The 23,678-nt window shown below is 37.0% G+C and overlaps 1 protein-coding gene across 1 annotated transcript in view; it reads right to left on the bottom strand.

Moving 5' to 3' along the window:
• Positions 1-5,681: 5,681 nt before the first annotated feature.
• Positions 5,682-23,678, bottom strand: part of nphp4 (nephronophthisis 4) — a 156,026-nt gene continuing 138,029 nt past the window's right edge. The window contains exons 20-29 of the mRNA XM_079383228.1: positions 23,218-23,444; positions 16,930-17,119; positions 16,328-16,411; positions 14,233-14,392; positions 14,029-14,093; positions 13,147-13,232; positions 11,305-11,476; positions 9,788-9,967; positions 8,125-8,268; positions 5,682-6,413 (exon numbers count right to left, since the gene is read on the bottom strand). Coding sequence (XP_079239354.1) covers positions 6,273-6,413; positions 8,125-8,268; positions 9,788-9,967; positions 11,305-11,476; positions 13,147-13,232; positions 14,029-14,093; positions 14,233-14,392; positions 16,328-16,411; positions 16,930-17,119; positions 23,218-23,444 — 1,449 coding nt within the window. The 3' untranslated portion in view covers positions 5,682-6,272. The remainder of the gene's footprint in view (positions 6,414-8,124; positions 8,269-9,787; positions 9,968-11,304; positions 11,477-13,146; positions 13,233-14,028; positions 14,094-14,232; positions 14,393-16,327; positions 16,412-16,929; positions 17,120-23,217; positions 23,445-23,678) is intronic.

Genomic DNA, 23,678 nt, shown 5'->3' with positions numbered 1-23,678 from the left:
TATAGAAAGGAAAAAGTAGAGATACTAAGAAGTTTCAAACTAAAGTGTCGTAATAAACAAATATTTTGGGTTCAGTATAAGTTAAAATCAATCAACAGCATTTTTGGCATGAAGTTTAGTAGCACAAAAATTAATCTTCACAGCAAAAATCTGTGAGGCACTTAAACTGGAAGTGAATGAGGGCAATTCATAAATATTAAAATACTCACTGTTAACATGATGTTTGAAAAAAAATCACTAACATTTTCTGTGTAAAGTTATATCCAATTTTATAACTTTGTTTCTATGATAATGGAATGCCATAAACCTGACTGTAAATGTGTAATTAAACAGTTTTACAGCTCAAATAAAACACAAGTTCGGTCACACTTTATTTTAAGGACTAATTTGCACTATTAACTACAACTTTTGCCTCAAACTCCTATGTGCTGCTTATTCATAGTTAGAGAGGAAGTTTATTAAGGGATCTAAATATGCTCATGCAGAATAAGGCATTAATATTTGCTTTTTAAGTACTAATAAACAATCAATATACTAGTAATATGCATGCTAATGAGTGACTAGTTAATAGTGAGAACTGGTCCCTAAAATAAAGTGTTACCACAAGTTCTAACAGAAGAATTAGTATTTCTGACTGCATAGATTATATATAAGATAGATGCCATTTCCACCGCAGAGCAAACAAAAAGATATTTGCCACTTCGCATCTCTCAACTTTTTCATACTTTCAACTTCACATTGTGAGCTTTAAAGTAACAATTATGCGAAACAAAAAATGCAGCTGTGACTTTATATTGCGACTTCAGATCTAATTTTCTTTAGATTTCTTATTTTAAATTTTATCTGACAAAGGTTTATTTTCACTCTAAGGTTGAAACAGGCTTCCATATGGTCTGAAGTACCAAGACAACATTGATACATTTAACGAATACAAGAATACGCAAAACAAAGGTTTGGTAATATCATCATTGAAATGCAAATGAAAGTCTCACTAGTCAAGGAGTGGTAACTAGTAATTAGTGCTATGAGCTGTAATTAGGACTATATGGCGGTCTCGTCTCCGTCTGAGCCCAGACTTATTTGATTAGAGGTGAATTAGAGTACATTTCCAATAAGCACAGTGTTGTTGCCCATTTATGATGTTTTGACTTTCTTATTTGCTAAAATGTTCTTTCTATCATGCACTTACTTGCAATTATCATGTAATTATCTGAGTGCTTCACAAAGAGAGCAAACAAACAAAATGCACACAGATCATCTGAGGAGTGGTGACATCAGCATCTCTACAATAGGAATTCTGATCTGTTTCTGCCTTTGTGCCGGAGTCTCTGTGACAGAAATGACAGGCTGTTGTCAGTGGACACTGCTGGGAAAGAATAAAAAGAGACTGAGACATTGTATTTAGCATTGTTTTTCTTTTGTACACATCTACAGTATAGCTGTGGGAAGCTTTAGGAGGAAAATCACCAAGGCCAGAAACTTTTCTAAAGACATGAATGCGCAAATCGGATTTGTACTTAACTCGAACATAGAGAAATACTTTCAAGGTATTTCATTTGGTGTTGATCCTTTTAAATTATTCATATACTTAGTTCTAAGGCCTTGAAAACACGAGAAAGCCTGGCTTAGACGATATGATGTAATATTTCATTTAAGTGTCAAAACTTAAATACACTTCCTACAGCTGAATTTAAAGTACCGTTGGCAGAAAAAAAAACACTTCCTAAAAGTATGGACTTGCTGTAACTTGGACGAATCTCTGCTGTGACCTGTGTGTCATTATCAGGAGATATGTGTGACCAGACATAGTTTAATTCTGACCTGTCTCCGCATCAAAGCGATGCTCTTTTTACCTCGAGAGCTCAATAGACCATCCAGAATTTACTTTGTAGGTCCTTTCCTCTTCTTTCGAGTCCTCTAAATTGATAAACCACGGCCAAAATACTGAAAATACAATCAACACAAAAATAAATGGAGCACAAATATATATATATATATATATATATATATTTTTTTAAATGGTGTTGTGGATTTCAAAAAAGAACTAAATAAATGAGAAAGTCAGGCTGTCTCTGAAAATCATTTAATGAGCGTTCTTCTGGACAAGACTTTTCTTAAGGTGAACTATTACTCCACATTTTACTGATGCATTGAGAAAATGGGGTTTTGAGAAAATTCACCTCCTGATACCACCTGAAAAAAAACAGTTACCTACATGTTTTTGTCATATTTCCAATATTTTCAAGGTAAATTACTCAGTTGGGTGGTTATTCAGTTTCGAAGCGAATTACACATTTAAGTTTTGCAGTGGAACGAAAATTGAATTTGTGTTGTTACCATTCACAGGAAAATGCTTTTGATCAAACGTTAAGTTGAGAAATATAACACCAACAAAGTACAACCGTCTTAAGTTCATTTGTAAAAATTATAAAAAAAGCACACATAATTCATAAAAACATATGCAGTGTCGGTGGCGATAGCCTTGTGGGCAGCATGCCGACATACAGCACTGTTACTCTACAGGCGTCTTTTCCCAATCCCACTCCCTTATCTCGTTCCCACTTTGCTGCCTGTCAGCTCTGTTCTGTCCTATCATAATAATAATAAAAAAATAATAATATATGCATATGCAATGCACAAAAGAAGTGGTTTAAAAATTTTCAAAATATTTGAAAAAGACTCTCCTTTTTGGAAAGGAATCTTTATCTCATATTTGCAACTTTATATGTAATTACAATGTAAAATCACAACAAAACTATTATTTATATGAATTTTTAATACTTCTATGTTTTATATCATAACTCTAAATTTATAAAAATCTAAGAATTACAATTCAGTTGTCAACAGCTGTTCGAAGTGATGTAGGCCTGCATGGTATTAAAGGGACAGTTCACCCAAAAATGAAAATTCTGTCATTAATTACTCACCCTCATATTGTTCCAAACCTGCTACACCTTCGTTCATCTTTGGAACATAAATTAAGATATTTTTGATGAAATCCGAGATCTCTCAGACCCTCCGTAGACAGCAACACAACTGAAATGTTCCCAGATCCGGAAATGTAGCAAGGACATCGGAAAAATAGTCCATGTTGCGACATCAGTGATTCAACCACAATTTTACAAAGCTACAAGAATACTTTTTGTGCACAAAGAAAACAAAAATAATGACTTCATTCAACAATTCTTCTCCTCTGAAAGATCTCGGATTTCATCAAAAATATCTTAATTTGTGTTCCGAAGATGAGCGAAGGTCTTACAGGTTTGGAACGACATAAGGGTGAGTAATTAATGACAAAATTTTCATTTTTGGGTGAACTATCCCTTTATTTATGAAAAGTCCAATTTATGAAAAAAAACAGAAACATAAGAAACAGTGGGAATTCAACACCCCCCCCCCCCCCCCCCCCCCCCTCCCTTAAAATAAAAAACAACAAACAAACAATAACCATAAATTCAAACATTTGCATTTGCAGGATGTGAGGCCCCATGCAGTCGCTGGCCACAATATATCCTTGAATGTACTGAACTTGAATCAAAATAAAACAGATCTAAAGCTACAAAGGCTCTCCTAAACCCAGAAACAGCTGAACCCTCAGAGAGCCCAAATGAAAAAGAGAGTGAGGGACAGCATGTGTCATAGAAAAGACAGGGGCTGTTATTTGGACACCCACCCACCCACCATCAGATCTGTGGTTTCCTGGCATTCTGCTGTATTGCTTTCCCCTCTTTCACGCTCTCTCTTCCGTCATGGTAAAGGCTGCCCTCTATAGGCCGGTAAGAATCACGAGAAACAAGGTGATGACGACGGGAGGAAATTGATGCGTGTTACAAACACGCTCCATATGTTCACCCAGATCTGCTCATTAAGACACCACTGCGTTAACTGCTGCTGAGATAATCTATTCTCTACCAGAGAGAGAGAGACGGAGAGTTTAATCCTACGCTCTACCACAGAGCTGCTCCCTAACACCTCTCCATCAACCTCGCTCAAGTCTTCTCGAACTCGCACTTTTAAATCTTCTCTCATTCTCTCACCCACCAAAAATACACTATTTCACACCAGCGCTCAGATTTCTGTACACACGATCCGGTTAAGCCCTCGTGTGACGCACCTCGGAGGAAGATGATACATTTTCATTGGGTCTTTGATAGCGTTTCCTACTCCTTCTGCTCGCACGCAAGCGGCAGCAAAGCTCTCCGAGAAGCACCTAACAACATCAAGGCGCTATCTCTGCAGAGACTGTTTCTGAGTGTGCGTGTCAGAGGAAACATGCATACATGTTGGGGAAAAGAAAAAGAAAAAAACCTCTACAAACAGCGTGTCAACAGACTGTGGACAGCGCAGGCCTCTCTGAACAACATCCGAGAGGGAAATCCCACAATGCACTTCACCAGTATTGAAATTAGCTGTGAAGTGTTTGAGTGGGAGTGCCAAGTGTACGGTCTTTAGGAAGCATTCAAAGGCCTCGGGAATGATCGCTGATGTTTGTTCTGCCATTGTGGATTTCTGGGGGGAAATGTAAGAGCAAGATACTAGGATATAAACAGAGTACATATAGAAAACCTCGGCACCTATAGGCCTGAGAAGAACTTAAGACTTATCGCACTTCTACACACATATATTGGGGTCTAAAAGCTTGAAAGCTCTAATGAAAATGTATCTGTCTAGCATTTTTCTAATTTCCTATATTTTTCATTACAAATTAGATTATCAGCATAACCATTTGAGTGAAATGAATTGAAAAATGATCCAAATGTGTTATTTGGTTCATCCCCATTTGTTTTAATGAGAGCAGCACTCAAGCTGTCTGAATTTCATAAAACTTTTGCATGCAACCCTCTATTTTACCCCAATACAAAAAGGTAAAATTCAACCTAATTACCCAAGTTGAAATAAATATCATTTCTTTACATTTATAAGACTACACTACTGGTCAAATGTTTGGGGTGGGTAGGATTTTTTAATGTTGTTTTAATGAAGTCTAGGTCCACCGAGGCTGCATTCATCTATAAAAATAAAAATACTATAAAAACAGTAACATTGTGAAATATTATTACAATTTAAAATAGCTGTTTTTATTTTAAAATGTAATTTATTCCAGTGATGTGAAAGCTGAATTTTTGGCAGTTATTTACTCCAGTCTTCAGTGTCACGAGATCCTTCAGAAATCATTCTAATATTCTGATTTGGTTCTCAAATAACATTTCTTAAATTCTAATAACATTCTTCAAAGTAAAAAAAAAAAAAAAAAAAAATAACTATTTTCTTAATACGTTATTTCAGGATCCTTTGGTGTACAGAAAGCTCAAAAGCACAGCATCTATTTGAAATCTTTTGTAACAAATGTCTTTACTTTTTATAATTTTAATACATCATTGCTAAATAAAAGTAATCGTTATTGATTAAAAGAAAGAAAGAAATTTCTAGATTTTCAAAGCGGTCTCAGACTTTCACACTCCACAGTATATTTCGTGTACATTGTCTTTTATGCTCCTTTCTTATTTTCTTCCATCCCTGGACTGGTTAGTTGGCAGGTTATTTGGTTGTTGTCAGACTCAGACAGCTGTAGCTCTAATAGGAGCCAGGAGATTAGTCCACAGATGTTAATGGAAACCCTTCAGAGCTACTGCAAACACTCATACTGTTCATGCAAACACAAAGCACAGCATGTCGTCATTGATACATCGAATCATACAAATCAGAGACTTTTTATTGATGCTAGTACAAAAGATACAGTAAAAAGAATGAAGGATGACTATTTTCTTCCCCCAAATTAAGCACTCTATTGTCAGTGAGCGCAAATGTAACACTCTTAACACTTAAAACAAAATGACTGGTCATACAAACACGTCTCACTGTTTGACGATCTAGAACTGAAGTCCTGGGCAAGTGGCCATCCACTCTCCACTGCTAATGACACATCCCAGCAGGGATTCAGCGTAATGATAAACACACATCAAGAGTGCTGATATGAGCATCAGAAGCTCTTCTCAGATTCAGCCTGCAGCACCGCAGGGTAGCTTTTCTCCAGCGCACGTGAGCGACGCTTTACTCCGTGTATTCAATGAGCTGGATGGAGTTCACCTTACTTACTGTCTGCATTTATATATAGAGTATGTTTGGTCTGTTCTTCAATAAATATCATCCTATTTAGATCAACTTATCACACTGTATAAGCAAAAATACATGTGCATGATGCGAGTAAATCCACATCGATCCGCTGGTTGAAGGCAAAAGCAACAGCTGTAATGCAGGGTGATGGTGTTGTGTTATCTGTACTGAACCCTAACACAGTAAGTGTCCTCGTTCTTATCCTGTTTGTCATTGATAAAGATGAGAATCTCTTCCATACCAGGGTTCTGACTCGGAGCAAAGCGCAGGCCGATGGTATAGAGCTCTCCACCCCCGATCTAAAACACACACACAAATTAATAGGTACGTGTTTGTATATATGCACACACTGAAAGTGCAGGAATGTAAAAATAAAGAATCAGGTCAAACATTTTATTTGTGTATAACTGGTTCTGAATGAAAATTTTTCTATTTCCAAATCTATATCTATATATCTATATCTTTAATTTTGTTTAAAAAAAAAAAAAGTTTGAATTTTATGTGTGCTTTTGTCAATAAATTGTCATTAAGTTTTAATTAACAATAACAAAGCTAGTTGTATAATGTCTGCAACGTAGCCAGAATCCCTTAATAAAATACAGTACGATCAATACTCATTTTATTTTCTGATTGCAAAATCATTGTTTTTAAAAGAATTATTAAACGAAAATGTTGACCTAAATTTTAAACTTCTGTTATGATTTACTCACCATCATGTTGTTCAAAACCTATATCACTTTCTTTCTTCCTTGGAACACTAAAATACATCTGTACTTTTTGCATTTCCCCCCCATGCAGTTAGTTTCAAAAATTATAAGCACCATAGAAGCAGAAAAGTGGTCCATACGACTAGACTCCAAATCTCCTGTTGTCATACGATTACATTCCTATTCCTGAGCTCTGTTGTAACAGATATTGCAGTCCAGTGTTTAGAGGAAGATGAGAGAAATTGCTCTCTCTTTGTCTTTATACATTGTCTCTAATGGCTGACTAAGACATATGGAACACAGTTGAGGATTTAGTTCATAATCTCCTCAAAAGCACGCACGTATCGATTCCTCCGTTGTCTTTTGGCTCTGCACCTATTTTACAATGACACAGTTGTTATTTCTCAAAGAGGGAAAAAGCAACATCTCTAGCTGCATTTCTCAAAAATATAGACGCCGTAAATCCAGTGCGAGAGAAGATAATTGACGCCGTGTTGACTAGCAAGAAAATGGAACAGGCCATTTCCTTTCTTTATGAGCTTCAATGCTTTTATTTGACGCTGAGGTATCATTAATCCATTGTGTTCAATACTGTCACTTGCATATTTTACATTGTTTTGCTATTTATTGCCCAGATATGGGATGTGAAACTCACTAAACCATACAGCGATCGATGAGGGCACTGAATGATGAAATTAACATTTTACCCCGTTCTGTTTTACACCATTTCTGTGCAAAATGATGATCAGGAAAAATTACTTTGTGACCCCTAAATCCACAGTAATATATCCGACACACTCTGTCCCTGTGGCTAACTAATGTTCTCTGTCTCCATCTGGAGTAATAGTCAAGTGTATCGATCACCTAATCAATTAACAGCTTTTAATTGAAGTCTAACGCAGAGCTGTAAGACCTACACGCATCATTCCGAGCCCTCAAGGTGAGAGATATTGACGTTCCCAGCCTGACTGTGAGAGAATCTTTCTTTTTGTCCCATTTTTTTGGACTGCAGCTTTATGGTTTCCTCAGGGGACCGGCATTGCGAGAGGAGCCCGGGCACAAATTGAGTTCTCCAATATACTGGGAACTTCACATACTGTGAGACGTGTCTAAGAATGACAGTTTAGACAGACACAAATTGATTCCTAGACAGAGGCATGTCAAGATGCTTCTCCTCTGGGCTCTAGACACCTTTCCGTTGAATGAGGCTTTAAAAATATGGTTCTTCTTCAGCGTTAGCAAGGCCTCCTGACAAAGTCTCAGATCTGTTGATAGGGCAAGAATTAGCTTCGGGTCTTCTCACCTGAAATTGCTCCTCTTTAAACTGAAGCAGGTCTGGGCGATCTGTGCGCAGATTGAATACTCTGGAGGATGAGTAGGGGTTTGTGAAACTGATTTTCTTATTGCTGCCCTTCCCTCCATCTACAGGAACGCTGATTTCAAACGCCTGGGGAGATTAAAGCACAAGCTGAGAGACGTACTGTAAAATAACTGAAGTAAAAATGTCAGGGTTAAATCACTGGCACTGACTTCATGCACCACATCCTCTGTCACAGAGCTGAAATTTAAAGACCCATTCAGTTCATGCCATTGCTCTGCTAAAAATCCACATAACCTGAGAAAAACGGTCACTTTGGACTATGCATCACATCACACTTATGGCAAAAAAGTGTCAGTTTTGTTGCTGTCTAATCGTTACTAAAAGTAAACACATTTTATTGGACACTTTATATTGGCACCCGCTGGATAGTTGCTAGAAGAAAGCACTTTGCAAGAGGAAGATAAATGACACGATCAAGTAGTTTTGTACTCACAGACACATCTAAATGCACAGTATATAAAAAATAAATGTCAATTATAATTATACTTTTTACATTCAACTGTAAAAAAAGAATACTATTATCTATCTATCTATCTATCTATCTATCTATCTATCTATCTATCTATCTATCTATCTATCTATCTATCTATCTATCTATCTATCTATCTATCTCTCTATCTATCTATCTATCTATCTATCTATCTATCTATCTATCTATCTATCTATCTATCTATCTATCTATCTATCTATCTCTCTATCTATCTCTCTATCTATCTATCTATATAAGGTATATAAATATATTAAGTGTATTTATCCATCCATCCGAAGATATTTATCTTAAAATTTAGTTTGATGTCAGAACTATGAACTATCATTTACATACTGTATACAGTACCATTCAAAATTTTGTATTCATTTTGAAATGTTTTTAACAGAAGCCCCCCCCCCCCCCACACACACAATAGAAAACAGTAAAAGAGTAGCTAATATTGTGAAATATTACTACAATTTAAAACAACCATTTTCTATCTGCATATATTTTAATATGTAATCTATTCCTATAAAGGCAAAGCTGATTTTTCATCAGCCACTACTCCAGGTTTTTTTTTTTTTTTTTGAAAACTGACATACCCACTGCTATTTTTTAGGATTCTTTGATGAATAGAAAGTTAAATGAACAATATTTATTGGAGATGATTTTTTTCTCTTTACTTTTTTAAAACCTATTTAATATGTCCTTACTGAATAAAAGCATTCAAGTAAATAAAAAAATCTAACTGACCCTAAACTCTTGAACAATATTCAAGTCAAGTCACCATTATTTATATAGCGCTTTTTACAATGCAGATTGTGTCAAAGCAGCTTTACAGTATTAAACAGGGAAATAGCGTCATTCTCCTCTGGCCAGACGAAACCAGCAGTTTAATTCTAGGTTGCAACAAAGTCAGATTGTGCAGAGGACTCATCTGGTTCCCGTGGTCTTGTCCCAAAGGCCATCTAGGCGATGATGAGGACTTGTAAATAGGTAGTGTAAAATAGGTATCGAAAGGTTTGTGTTATAGTGACAAGTCAGTTTCTCTATGGAGAAAATGAATGTGGTTTGAACCCTACTGTTGCACTCTATTGATGCAGTTTGCTTACTCACCTTGGAGATTACAGGCTGTCGGCATGTGATGCACAGCAGCCAGGAGGCAACTAACTGCCGAGTGTCCACGTCGACTACACTGAGGTAAAAGAAACGACTTCCAGGGCGCAGAGCCCTCAGGCCCACACAGACATCCTGAACTCCCTGAGCAGGAAGAGCAAAAACTTCACCTGGATCCACCTGGAACACACAAATCTTATGATAACAGAGCTTCTGGCATCAAGCACAGAAAACAGAAAACCCACACAGAAAAAAGCAACTTCAGGGAAACCCTCCTCTGCAGAACTTCAGAAAACATGAGGCTGCACCTGAAGCTCATAATGTATAGCTACTTTGCCTCATCATCTTTCTTGGCACCTGCTGTACAACATTAGCACACGGCCAATTAAACCAACAGTAAGGTCTCTACCAGCACACAGCGCACTGTTGACATGGGAGCTGCTGCATTTGCTCTGCTTGCATAATTCGGATAACAGGAAATACCCATTTTGATATTTATGCTGCTCATATAATCCACATGTTCCAGTATTTATTCATTTTCTGTATGAATTTGCATTAAAGCTCTGCTTTCTTTGCTGCAGTGTGCTGAACCCTGCAAGTTAATGATATTGCTGCAGCCAAAAGAGTTTTATTGTTTTCATCCCCACAATGTACTTGCCTCGTTCACATAGCTTTAACTGCATCTGAATCCACTGTTCTTTAAAAAAAATTTTTTTGGAATGCAAAACTACACATTTTCATACTCGACTATATGCCTTGCAGTCCCTTGGTTTGGCAAGTAACGGATAATCAGCAAATTTATAGGTTAAAGAGGCTGAACAAATAGGCATGCTAAGAACCTTCTCAGAGTAACTGCATCTCTAAATCCATCTCCTGTAAAATCACTGATGGATGAGAAAAATAATATATTAATTTCTGCAATTAGACTGTTTAATATGTAAAACACAAATAATTTTAAATATATATGATGACATGTCATTTTAATTTAGGATTAATAAAAGCTAAAAAATAGTGTCTTTAAAATTGAATGTGGTTGTAATGGTTATAATTATTATTGAATATATTTTATTACATAATCTTCAGATACTGGCTTGGATGGGTAAAAAAAGAATTATTATCATTAAAGAATTATTTAAATTTCTAAATTATTTAAACTTTACTAATACACATACATTTGGGGATTTAATCTGCAAATATATTTATGTTTTTAATTTGTATATTTTTTAATTAGTTATGTCTACAGTGGTACTTTACATAAACAAAAATGTGAAATGTTAGGTGTGATTAATTCTGATTAAATCACAGAAAATATACAATTAATTAGTGAAACTTTGAAATCATATTCAAAGCCCTCAAATAAAACACATTTAGAAGTAAAATACATATAACCTAGTCTTCTTACTTGCCATCTCATTATTTTTCATCATTCTCCCATTACAGGAAAAAAGGCCACATAATCCCCCATCTGAGCATGCTACCCCGATCAGTGTGTTTTCCTTTGACCCTGCAATGCGTACCTGAAGCTCGAGGGGATGCGACGTGTAGCACTTGACCCTGCGAATGGCTTGTGTGCCGTGCAGAACCAGCGAATGCCAGCTCAGAGTGCCACACACACAGCTCAGGTCCATCCTTTGCAGGTAATGCACGTATACCTGCCAGATCTGCGCAGGGGAGGCCAGCCAAGGGTCACTGCCATAGAGAAATTGACACAGAACCGCAGACACACAAAAGACACTTTATCACTTTTCTCCTCATATACACTGACACAATAGCAGGACGGGCCTGACAGGCCGCACTTCCCCTGAGAGAGAGACACGCCTATTGCAAAACTTCAAAAGAGAGATGTTCAGAAAGACCAGAATGTCACCATTTTTAAATTCATCCATTCACCCTGTCTTTAAGAGCATCTCACGTGCCAGCGGGCAGTCTTGTCCCCGCAGGAGCTTTGCAGATGTTGATGTCACTCTGCCTGCCGGGGTTTCTTAAAAATGAAGGACTTTGTGCGTGAGCTCTTCACCCTGCCTCAGGGGCTCAAGCTCAAGGGACAAAATTTGAAGAACGTTTGTACCGTCCTTGGTTGCTGAGTTGTCCTTAACAGCAGCTGCTTTTGGGGGAAAAAAAACCCCTACAGCTGATTGATCTCCTGGTAATAATAATTGCTCAAAAACTCAGTTTTGAGGGGTTACTGTGTGTTTGATGAGCTTGTCTGTTGTTCAATCATTTTAAACCATTAAGTCTATTATGAGCTTGCTAATTAGAGTGGATACCAATGCATTTGTTCCACTGACAAACTACATTTTCATTTTTGTAAGATTAAAAGGGAAAAATAATAAATCAAACTGAATTTTAAGTTTTTGATGTTAAAAAGCTTTAAATCAATGTTAAAGTTAATTTCGTTAAAAAAAAATAAATTCAAAGAATATCATATAAAGCATTCAAAGTATTTATAAAATCAGTAATTAATAATTTATTTATTTAGTGAGTTCATTTTAATTTAAATTTGGGGCGTGACCGATAGCAGATGGTTGGAGTGTACAGGAAATATTAGAGCATATTATATTATTATAATAATTATTATAAACGATTACATATATTAAAACATGGTTTCCCAAACTTGGGTCAGTGAAACCACTGAAGGTTTGTGAGGAACTGAATGGGTTGAAAAAAGCTAATAATTAATTCAATTATAAAAATATTAAATTAAAACACTTTCTTAAAAATAGAAAATAGAAAAAAATACCAAAAAGAGAACTCCTTGTTAATCAGTTATGAAAATGGTGGTAAGTCAAGTGTAATATTACAGGTAATATAGGTTTGAGAATCTGTGAATCTAAATATTATATAATATCATATAAATGATAATATATGGCATTCAGGGTGATAGTAGAGTACAAGCATAAAGCAAGTGAGCTGTCCGCCTTTAATTAATATGTGTTGCTTTACGTTTACTGTCCCTCTCACTGGTTCCAGTTGCAGAGAGAGATGTGTGATGTGCAGGGTCTAAAATAGTGTTTTTATTCATGTTCACTGATTATGAACTCAGAGATGTCGCAGATTTTGATGAATAAATGAATATTATGATCTGATGCAATCAGACAGTAAATGAGACATCCTGATTAAGCAAATGTCATTAATCACACATGAAGGGATTAATCAGGGACCGGGCTTTCACACACAGGCACACACACACACATACACACACACACACACACACACACACAGCCAAACACAGAGGTTCGCACTCCGTGCATCTGGAGGAGTGAAAATTAACAGGTTCGGTTCTCACTTTCCAAAAAAAGATAAGTGAACTTTTCTGCATGTACTCATAAGGGAGAAGGTGAAAAAGGAGGTGTACGTACATGAAAATGGTTATGAAGAATTTCCGAATCTGTGGACTTGGACTACCAGGTACTTTCAGGTAAACATCCTGTGGTTCTCCTGGAGTCTAAAGTTTCAAAATACAAGGAAATTAATTCTAAAATAATAACGGTTCATCAGTAATTAAAATACAAATAACTATATTATTATAATATTGTATGAAAATATACAAAATATGAAACATAAAATAATAGAAATGTATTTAAAAAATTAAAATAAGACATTAAAATTAATTATAAAACTTTAATGTTTAATTAGTAACGAATATCTGATTTATTTTACTGGTTAGTAATGTACTACTGGACAAAATAAATTGTAGTCTTTTATGAAAAATATAAAATAATATCATTTTATGAACAAATATAAAATAATAAGCCTTAATGAAAAATCTAAAAATAAATATTTTTATGAAAACTTAATATAGAAATTCTTGTATAAAAAAATAGAAAATTATGAGAAAAACAATGAAAATAAGAAATTATTCATAAAATAAAAACAATATAAAAAGTAATCAATAATAAATAACTGTTTAATTTCATTGCTTTATAATGAAAACTGTTAAAAATTTAATATTATAGTGTATGTAATGACAACCTTTTCTGAAAATAAATATAAAATAATCTGTCATTATAAATCTAAGAGTAAATATTTTATAAAAACTGAATATAAAAAATAATACTTTATTAAACATAAAAATGAAAATAATAATTGTGTTAAATTTATATAAAAGTCAACAGTTGTCAAACAAATAAGTGTGCAGGCAATGACGTCACAATGATTCAGCACAACACAGACACTAATTAATAACTCATCAGCATTCTGATTGGCTGGCTGCTATTAAGAGTGGCTCCTGATTGGCTCACCTGGTTGGTGGTGTGGCAGATGACATTGGGGTCGCTGCAGCGCACATGGAGGGTGGCAGAACCATCTGTGAGCAAGTACAAAAGGAGACAGAGCACAAATGGGGTCTTTAGTTCAGAACTAATAGCAGACACTGAAGCATGTTTGTGTGAGTGAGTTTATGTATGTGCGTCCGCAGCGGCTGAGATGTTTGTAATGAGCAGCACCTGCTGTGTCGTCCCAGGCTGCAGGCAGGCGAATGGCCTTCTTTAGGAATGTGAGTTCAGGCTGGTAGAATCGGAAGGTCTGGTCCACCACATGTGGCGTGGGTTCAACATCCACCTGGCAGATCGCCAGAGGCTTTCTGTCTTCCCCGCGGAACAGCACCTGCAAGACAAGCAGATCGCTTGTCTACACAAATTTTGAAAGGCCTTCCTACTAAATGCTAACAGGAGAACTAAATAAATTGAGAGAATAAAAGGAATGTTCCGGGTTCACAACAAGATAAACTGACAGATATCGACCGCATCAGCAACATGCTGTCGATTACCACAGACAGTAATTTTGACTTGTCCCACAGTTTTTTTGTGTGTAGATCAGTGATATTTTAGGATCATTGAGATAATATTATAGTTTTTATTGATATTTTGAATTAAATTTAATTTGTATATGTTCTGCTTTCATGTAATTTTGATTCTTTTTTTGTTGTTTTAAAACATGTCTTTATAGTTTTATTATTTGTATTTTTAAGTTTCAGTTATTTTAGTATTTCAAGTTAAACTAAATAAAATGTTTTTTAGATTTTATTTTCAATTAACACTTATTTTATTTCAAGTAAAAATGATGTTTTAGTTTTAATTAACTATAATAACCCTGGTGTAGAGTAATGCAGTTACAATGGATGTCTATGGGGCTAGGTATCCTGAAGGGATTAAAAGCAGAAATGCGCATCTTATATTTTTTATACAGTTATATAAATTATTCTGCACAATGTGAGTTATTTGTCTTGTTGGATACACTTTCAAACAATGTTTCAAACAACCCCATTGACTCCTATTGTAAGTGCATTACTGTAAATATATTTTTGCTTTTTTTTTAAAGAGATTAACAAAATTGAACTTGTAACTTTTCTTTGTAGTTCAACGCCAAACTAGTAAAGCCCACCCTTGAACCAGTCTAATGGTCGAAGCTGCTCTTTTCAGCAGAGGTGGTCGAGGTCTACCTCTAAATGACAAGCCTATCTGAAATCATTCCACACTGAATGAACAGCACTGACTGTATGTAGTGAGATATGAAGTACCGTGAGTCATCTGCAGTCTGAGTGCATAACCTCTCTCGTGTGAGATCCAGTCAAGCTGGCTGTCGGATTCACAGCCCAAGACAACCCATTGACACTCCTCTGAAGGTGATGTCAGTTTGTGCACAGCAATGCTTGACCCCAACTGACCTAAATATGATATGGGCGTCCTGTATGTGAGTGTGTGTGTGTGTCAGCAATACTGCAAGGCATCAGTCTCCCTTGGCTACATATGGCAAGAACAGCCCAAAGGCACAATGAACCACAATGCCATAGAAGAGCACATCAACCCACATACAGTACACAGCTTAATCATCTGAGTAAGACAGGATGGTCTAAATTACACAACCATTCACTATGTAAAATATGCATCAAATGAAATGTAAAAGTTATATAAGGTTACATAGTAATAATGTATACACTGTATACTTTCATTATATTTCCACAGAAATGGAATAAACTGTTTATTACTTTGTTATTGCATTTACCAAAATAATTAATAAACAATATTATAATGTAAGGGACATTTGAAAATGCTTGGCAATGTCTGTGTAAATTTGCAGAGCAAATCTGCCGAATCTGTGTGGACCTGATTATGAAACAAAAATTAGCTTGTTAACAGACTTCATTCATTTAAAAGGCTGAAATTAATCAATTAGAGTGTTAATGGCCGGTTTTAATGAAATGTATTTGTTTCTTCAGGTTAAATCTCAAATACACAATTAAAAGGTCAAAACAATAGATGGGATCCGTCAGTGCAAGAGCTGTGATCAAGAGCTCTTTCACTCATTTAATACATATTTGACTAAACAATACAGCAATACAAAAGAATGTAACCTTTGTTTAGTTTTTGTAAGTGTGCATTCAGTTTTACTGTGTGACCAAGTCATGTTTTCAGTCTGGATTGTTCGAACCACGGCAGGAGTGCCGGCCACTTCTCTGACTGCACAACTACTAATCAGGCTGTATAGAAAGAGTCTGAGTTCCTGTGTGTGCTCGGCAGTACAGTAAAGCTAAGCTCTTACCTTGATGGATTTGGCATGGATTGTATTGGACAGATGTTTCTGAGCCATCTGTGGACTTCTTGAAGTCTTTAAGCTTTTTGTATCCTGCAGTATGACAGAAGAGTCATCATAAACAGTGCAGCATTCAGTCAGAGAACAATAGCATTGAAATAATGTCATTGAGGGATGGGAAAACATTGTTTGGACAGGTCTGTTCAGACCGTCTGGATGAGGCTGTTTTTAATCCATTTCATTATTGCTGATGCTTTGAGTCATTTTAAACTCCCCTCCTTCACTTGTGGGTGCCGCTGTAATACTACAGACTATAAACAAACCCAAATCCAATTAAACCGGAAACATGTGAACTAATCCAAGTCTCATCAGTGCAAAAGGGAAATGAGGAAACAAATGCAGTTTCTCAGTGATGACACATCGTTCATGGCTGAATTACAATACAACATAACACACAAAAACAATTAAACAGTCCACATTCTCTCCACATAATATTGTTTTCCAGCCTCAGCAGTTCAGTGGACAGTTCAGTTGAGATTTACGTGAGTCTAGTGGCCTGTCTAGACTGTTTACACCAATGTGGTGAGAATATAAATAAAGAAATACCTTACCTGAAGAGGGAAGGTGTGACCACAGATGAAGGTCTGGTACTTGAAGGGCACATGGACGCTTTCTTTGGGCCGCAGGTAAACCTGGGGAGTCAGTGTACTCTCCTTTAGGTGAAACATCTCCTCCTCTAGAGGAGTCAGAGTCTTTGTCAACTCCTTGAAATATCTCCACTCCTCAGTTTTCACGATTACACTGAGGGATAAAAAGAGAAAAAGATTAAAAACAGCAAAGAGAGAGAGAGGAGAAGAAAAGAACAGCTTGAGGACTTTCTTTGCCTTGCCAACAGTATTTTATTGGCAATGAAAAAGAGTATTTGAGTATGCATGATACAGTCAAACATAAGCCCTGAGAACTGAAACTCCTGGGAGGGTACGGTTTAAAGATAACACACACTGGGTGTGAAATATTACTTTCTGTTTCATAGAGACAAATTTCATGCACAAATATATGAAGGAAAAGGGCATTTGAAACATCAAAGGCAGCACCTCCGGGCCTGAGAAGGGATCATTCGTCATAAATGAAAAAAAATAAGAAAAAGAAAGAATTTAGAGGTGTAAAAACTCTTTTGTACTGTATACACTACAATAGATGTGAAACCAAGTCTCGGAAAATTCAATCACATTCTCTCTTTAATAACAGAGAGCCAGGCAGGTGGCACAAAAGTATACTTATGTGAACAAAAGCAAAGCCCATTTCCCTTTCTTTCATATAGAAGCTTTGGGGAAGTCGTGGCCTAATGGTTAGAGAGTCGGACTCGTAATCCAAAGGTTGCGGGTTCGAGTCTCGGGCCGGCAGGGATTGTAGGTGGGGGGAGTGAATGTCCAGCGCTCTCTCCACCCTCAATACCACGACTGAGGTGCCCTAGAGCAAGGCACTGAACCCCCAACTGCTCCCCGGGCGCCACAGCATAAATGGCTGCCCACTGCTCCGGGTGTGTGTTCACGGTTTGTGTGTGTTCACTGCTGTGTGTGTGCACGTTGGATGGGTTAAATGCAGAGCACGAATTCTGAGTATGGATCACCATACTTGGCAGTATGTCACTTCACTTTCACTTTTTATATATGCAAGGAGCTCTTTTAAAATGGTAATGCAAAAATAGCCCAATAATGACAGAAAAGTAAATTGAAATGTTGAACTAGGAAATATGACCTGGCATAATATCTCTTCACAGTAAGTCTAGTAATAAAACAAGGTAGACATAAACAAACAGGGCTTGTGGTGAGGGTGACTATAAATTGCAAATTTTTTATATGATTTAAATTAGAGTATATTATTTAAATTAGTTTATATTATTTAAATATTTTCTCTCATAGTAAATGGAAAATCCAAAGTGGAGTGATTACAACATGCATCGAGCTTAAATTACGTTGTTCCCCCCACATATTGTGATCCACCCCGAAGCTTTGGCTTTTGGAACAATTTTGTTGTTAGACAAAATATAACGTACATGAACTAACTTGCCAAATTAAGTCAAATTTAAAAAATGATCAAAATTAAACTGTACACTACTGTTTAAATGTTTGGGGATGGTAAGATATATAATATTTTTGAAAGAGGTCTTTTTTGCTTACCAAGGCAGCATTTATTTAATCAAACATACAGTAAAAACAGTAATACTGTGAAATATTAAATAATTTATTCCCGTGATGGTAAACGCTGAATTTGAATGTTTTTATATTTTTGTGAAAACCATGATTTATTTTTTCAAGAATCTTTAATGACTAGAAAGTTTAAAAGCATTTTTGTAACAATATAAACGTGTTTACTGTCACTTTTGATCAATTTAATGCACCCTTGATGAATAAAAGTATTAGTTAAAAAAACTTTACCCCAGACATTTGAATGTGCAGTGTATAAAATCACATTTTGTTCTTTTTGTGTTTCTATTGATGCATTGGCAATACAGAACAATCACACCAAGTACTTTAATCTTTTATCTTAAAGAGAGAGAGACAAAAAGAGAGATAATAAAATTCAGCTGAAGTATAACTAAAAAACTGCTTCAGAGGACTGAAAACAAATTATGAGCTGCGGGACCTGACCTGCGAGGATAAAATGAATTAGGCAGAAAGATGGAGCAGCTCTGCTGCAATCTGGCGTATCCTCTAACCTGCTGCTCCGTTGGTTCAGCTTGTCCATATATAATGTGCGAGTACAGGTGAGAAACAATCTCTTCAGTAAAAGTGAAAGAGAGAGGTGACTTTATAAGGTTGGCTTTGTGGCATACATCAGCAATACAAACACAGGCCTGACATATCCTTTGCACTGGAAGAGAGATGCATCAATTCAACACAAATGTACAAATGAAAACTCCTGATCTCAGGTATTTGTTTCCCTGGCACAGCTCTGTGCATACAAGAGTGCTTTGGACTGACTCACAGGGTTCACGCACAGACAAACACACCGCTCATGGGCGAACGGTTACCTCCATAACACATCACAAAGTGCTTCAGTTTTATGCCACAACACAATGCAAGCTGGGAAGACGTTTGCCATGCAAACATACTTCCTGGAGAGAGGCAGTGGAGAATATTTATCTTGTCCTAAAGCAAAGCGTGTATGTGTGTGGAGTTTAGGCTACTAATGTGTTTCCTAATTAAACGCTGAGAGATGCAGGGGCGTTAATGCCATAATTTATTCCACCTCATCCTCCTAACTTCTCTTGCTCACTTTCTTGGCTTGTGTTCATGATGGAGTGTGCGGACTCAGTCTATGGCCTGCAGAAAACTCATATTTTGTGTGGTATAATCCTGGATGTGAGCTTCACGTGGGAACCCTGGTCGGGGGAAGATATTTTACATCACGCTGCAATTAAAATAAGCTTGAATGGGGGGAATTGATTATTTATTCAGTGTTATTTTCCTACCCCCTGGGAAGCTCTTGGCCCCAGTAACGCCCCGCTGAGGAAAACTCATTCATTCAGATGTTCGTTTCAGACAAGGCTGTTCACACGTGAACAAAACATTGATCTACGCATAATTTCTTTCAGGGCTGTAATGCAAGAGGCAAAGGCTTTATTTGATCTTTGAATGGACACAGTGCCTGCTGTGCGTGATTAAAGTATAGGCTTACTACTGTATGTACAGTGGGTACGGAAAGTATTCAGACCCCCTTCAATTTTTCACTCTTTGTTATATTGCAGCCATTTGCTAAAATCATTTAAGTTAATTTTTTTTCCCTCATTAATGTACACACAGCACCTCGTATTGACAGAAAAACACAGAATTGTTGACATTTTTGGAGATTTATTAAAAAAGAAAAACTGAAATATCACATGGTCCTAAGTATTCAGACCCTTTGCTCAGTATTTAGTAGAAGCACCCTTTTGATCTTATACAGCCATGAGTCTTTTTGGGAAAGATGCAACAAGCTTTTCACACCTGGATTTGGGGATTCTCTGCCATTCCTCCTTGCAGATCCTCTCAGGTTGGATGGTAAACGTTGGTGGACAGCCATTTTTAGGTCTCTCCGGAGATGCTCAATTGGGTTTAAGTCAGGGCTCTGGCTGGGCCATTCAAGAACAGTCATGGAGTTGTTGTGAAGCCACTCCTTCATATTTTAGCTGTGTGCTTAGGGTCATTGTCTTGTTGGAAGGTAAACCTTCGGCCCAGTCTGAGGTCCTGAGCACTCTGGAGAAGGTTTTCGTCCAGGATATCCCTGTACTTGGCCGCATTCATCATTCCTTCGATTGCAACCAGTCGTCCTGTCCCTGCAGCTGAAAAACACCCCCACAGCATGATGCTGCCACCACCATGCTTCACTGTTGGGACTGTATTGGACAGGTGATGAGCAGTGCCTGGTTTTTTCCACACATACCGCTTAGAATTAAGGCCAAAAAGTTCTATCTTGGTCTCATCAGACCAGAGAATCTTATTTCTCACCATCTTGTGGTCCTTCAGGTGTTTTTTTGTGTCTTGCACTGAGGAGAGGCTTCCGTCGGGCCACTCTGCCATAAAGCCCCGACTGGTGGAGGGCTGCAGTGATGGTTGACTTTCTACAACTTTCTCCCATCTCCCGACTGCATCTCTGGAGGTCAGCCACAGTGATCTTTGGGTTCTTCTTTACCTCTCTCACCAAGGCTCTTCTCCCCCGATAGCTCAGTTTGGCCGGACGGCCAGCTCTAAGGAGGGTTCTGGTCGTCCCAAACGTCATCCATTTAAGGATTATGGATGCCACTGTGCTCTTAGGAACCTTAAGTACAGCAGAATTTTTTTTGTAACCTTGGCCAGATCTGTGTCTTGCCACAATTCTATCTCTGAGCTCTTTAGGCAGTTCCTTTGACCTCATGATTCTCATTTGACAGGCACTGTGAGCTGTAAGGTCTTATATAGACAGGTGTGTGGCTTTCCTAATCAAGTCCAGTCAGTATAATCAAACACAACTGGACTCAAATGAAGGTGTAGAACCATCTCAAAGATGATCCGAAGAAATGGACAGCACCTGAGTTAAATATATGAGTGTCACAACAAAGGGTCTGAATACTTAGGACCATGTGATATTTCAGTTTTTCTTTTTTAATAAATCTGCAAAAATGTCAACAATTCTGTGTTTTTCTGTCAATATGGGGTGCTGTGTGTACATTAATGAGGAAAAAAATGAACTTAAATGATTTTAGCAAATGGCTGCAATATAACAAAGAGTGAAAATTTTAAAGGGGTCTGAATACTTTCCGTACCCACTGTACATATTAACATTAAGGTGGTTTTCTTAGGGTATTTGCATACTGTACTGAGGATTAAATTATTCTTCTTATAGAGAACACACAAATTACTGTACTATAGTGTCCAAACATCTCAGACAAATAAACTCACAATCACAAACGCTCTCATTAGATTCCTTATAATAGTGTAATTACACTGTTGTTCTGATAGAAATTATTAACTGTATTAACTGTATAATTACTGTATTAAAATATTTCACTTCCTTTACAACATCTCATTAATAAAGAGACAAAAGGCCAAACATTTTACTTGGACATTCAACTTTTTTTAATGTTACTACTTATTTCAGAATGCTCAGAGAATATATAAAAGTAATGTTCCCATAATGTTAAAAAATGAAAAACTGGAATGATCACAAACCAAACCAAACCAAACCAAAACAATCAATAACCAAAACATTTTTTTTTTTTTTTTTTTTTTTTTGGTTATGCGATCATTCAATTTTTCCATTATTTATTTTGACTATGAAGTAAAAGTTTCTGCCCAGTGTTGTTTTGGACACCTTTGACTTGCATTGTATGGGCAAAATATGCAAAATATGTATGGGCAAAATAATTGTATGGGCATTATTCAAAATACCTTCTTTTATGTTCCAAATAAGAAAGAAAGAGCATACAGATTTGGAAATATATTACTGGCAGAGTACTGTTTCAGTACTTCCACCAGTCTAAAAAAGCCAGTCAATGTTCTTACAGCACCATCATTTATCTAACTGTAGGAATATTTATATTAATCAAAATATGACATTATGGGGCTCACACTGCCTTTAAAGGGGGTGTTTTACACTGTTAAAGAGTTGGATTATCATGATAAACATGGCCAAAGTTTCAAAAAACGATTTGGACGTATAACAGAGTATTTCTGTGCCAAATACACACTTTCGGGTTTCTTACAAGTTTTAGAAAGTTTTTTCAATCATGGCTCTTCATGACGTCATGAAGGGTGGGACTCCTTTTATGGGCACTTCTTCCGAAAGACTGGACTCGAGCGAGAGCAAGAGTCTGCCCATCAATGCGCTTCATTCGGCTGCACTGCACATGACATGCTCGGGAAGAATGTCTCTAAAGAAGTGTGTTTTTGGTTGTAAGGGAAAGATAGCCTTGTTCGGCTTAGTGAAGAACCCAGCGTTATGTGAACAGTGGAAGTAGTTTGTTTTTCCGGAGCACAAACAGAGTTTTGCAAGAGTGTTAGTTGATGAAAGTTTCATAAACAAGGCCCAGTTCGAAGCTGGATTTTGCACGTCGTTTGATACTGAAAGATGGATCGGTCCCAGCTATAAAAGATCCCAGTCATGATTCAGAACTGCAGATGGTAAGTGAAACGGCATGAAATGTCTGTGCTTTGTTGGCAATCGGTGCGCAAGTGCTCATCAATCTTAGTACTACTCTATAGGTACTCAAGATTAACATGAGATTGGGTGAAACGTGTGTTATGCCCCCTTTAAGCTTGTGAGAAAAAAGATGTCAATGTGTCTATGTGGTATATAAATGTTCACATTTGATCAAAAGTAGTACTTGAAAAGTTTGACAATCACTGATGTATTGCATTCAAAGACATAATATATCTCACCTGAGCTCTGGGTCATCACATTCAATAGTGACAGTCTGAGGAACGTTGAATGGATTCTTGAGCACGAATTCAAAAAACTCTGCCGTTCCGAGCGTGGCGTAGAGAGTGTGTTTGGTAGTGATGGCCTGAGAGAGCATGTTGGTGATCTCCTGTGCTTTACAGCGCTCCCGATAGGCCTCAATCACACACAGGTCACGGGAATGCTGCACACGCTCTGCCCGATGCCTCTGAAAGAAAGAATTCAAAGAAATTCCCATGTTGAAACTGCACCGGAAAAACCTAGAAACGAATAAAACTGATGTGCCTGAAGCATGGCAAGACCGTGCCAGGCTCTTGAGTGAAAGAAAGAGTGAATTTAGGTTCGACTTCATCATTCCACAGAGTGGGAGGAACTGGCAAATAATGCAGCTCAGTTTCAGCCGTTTCCTCTTTGGAGCTAAAATAAAGCTCATGCTTTAAAA

This window comes from Barbus barbus (assembly GCF_936440315.1).
Source record: "Barbus barbus genome assembly, chromosome: 28".
NCBI classification, from domain to species: domain Eukaryota; kingdom Metazoa; phylum Chordata; class Actinopteri; order Cypriniformes; family Cyprinidae; genus Barbus; species Barbus barbus.
The sequence above is the reverse complement of the archived record's forward strand: the minus strand, read 5'-3'. Positions and strand labels throughout refer to the sequence as shown.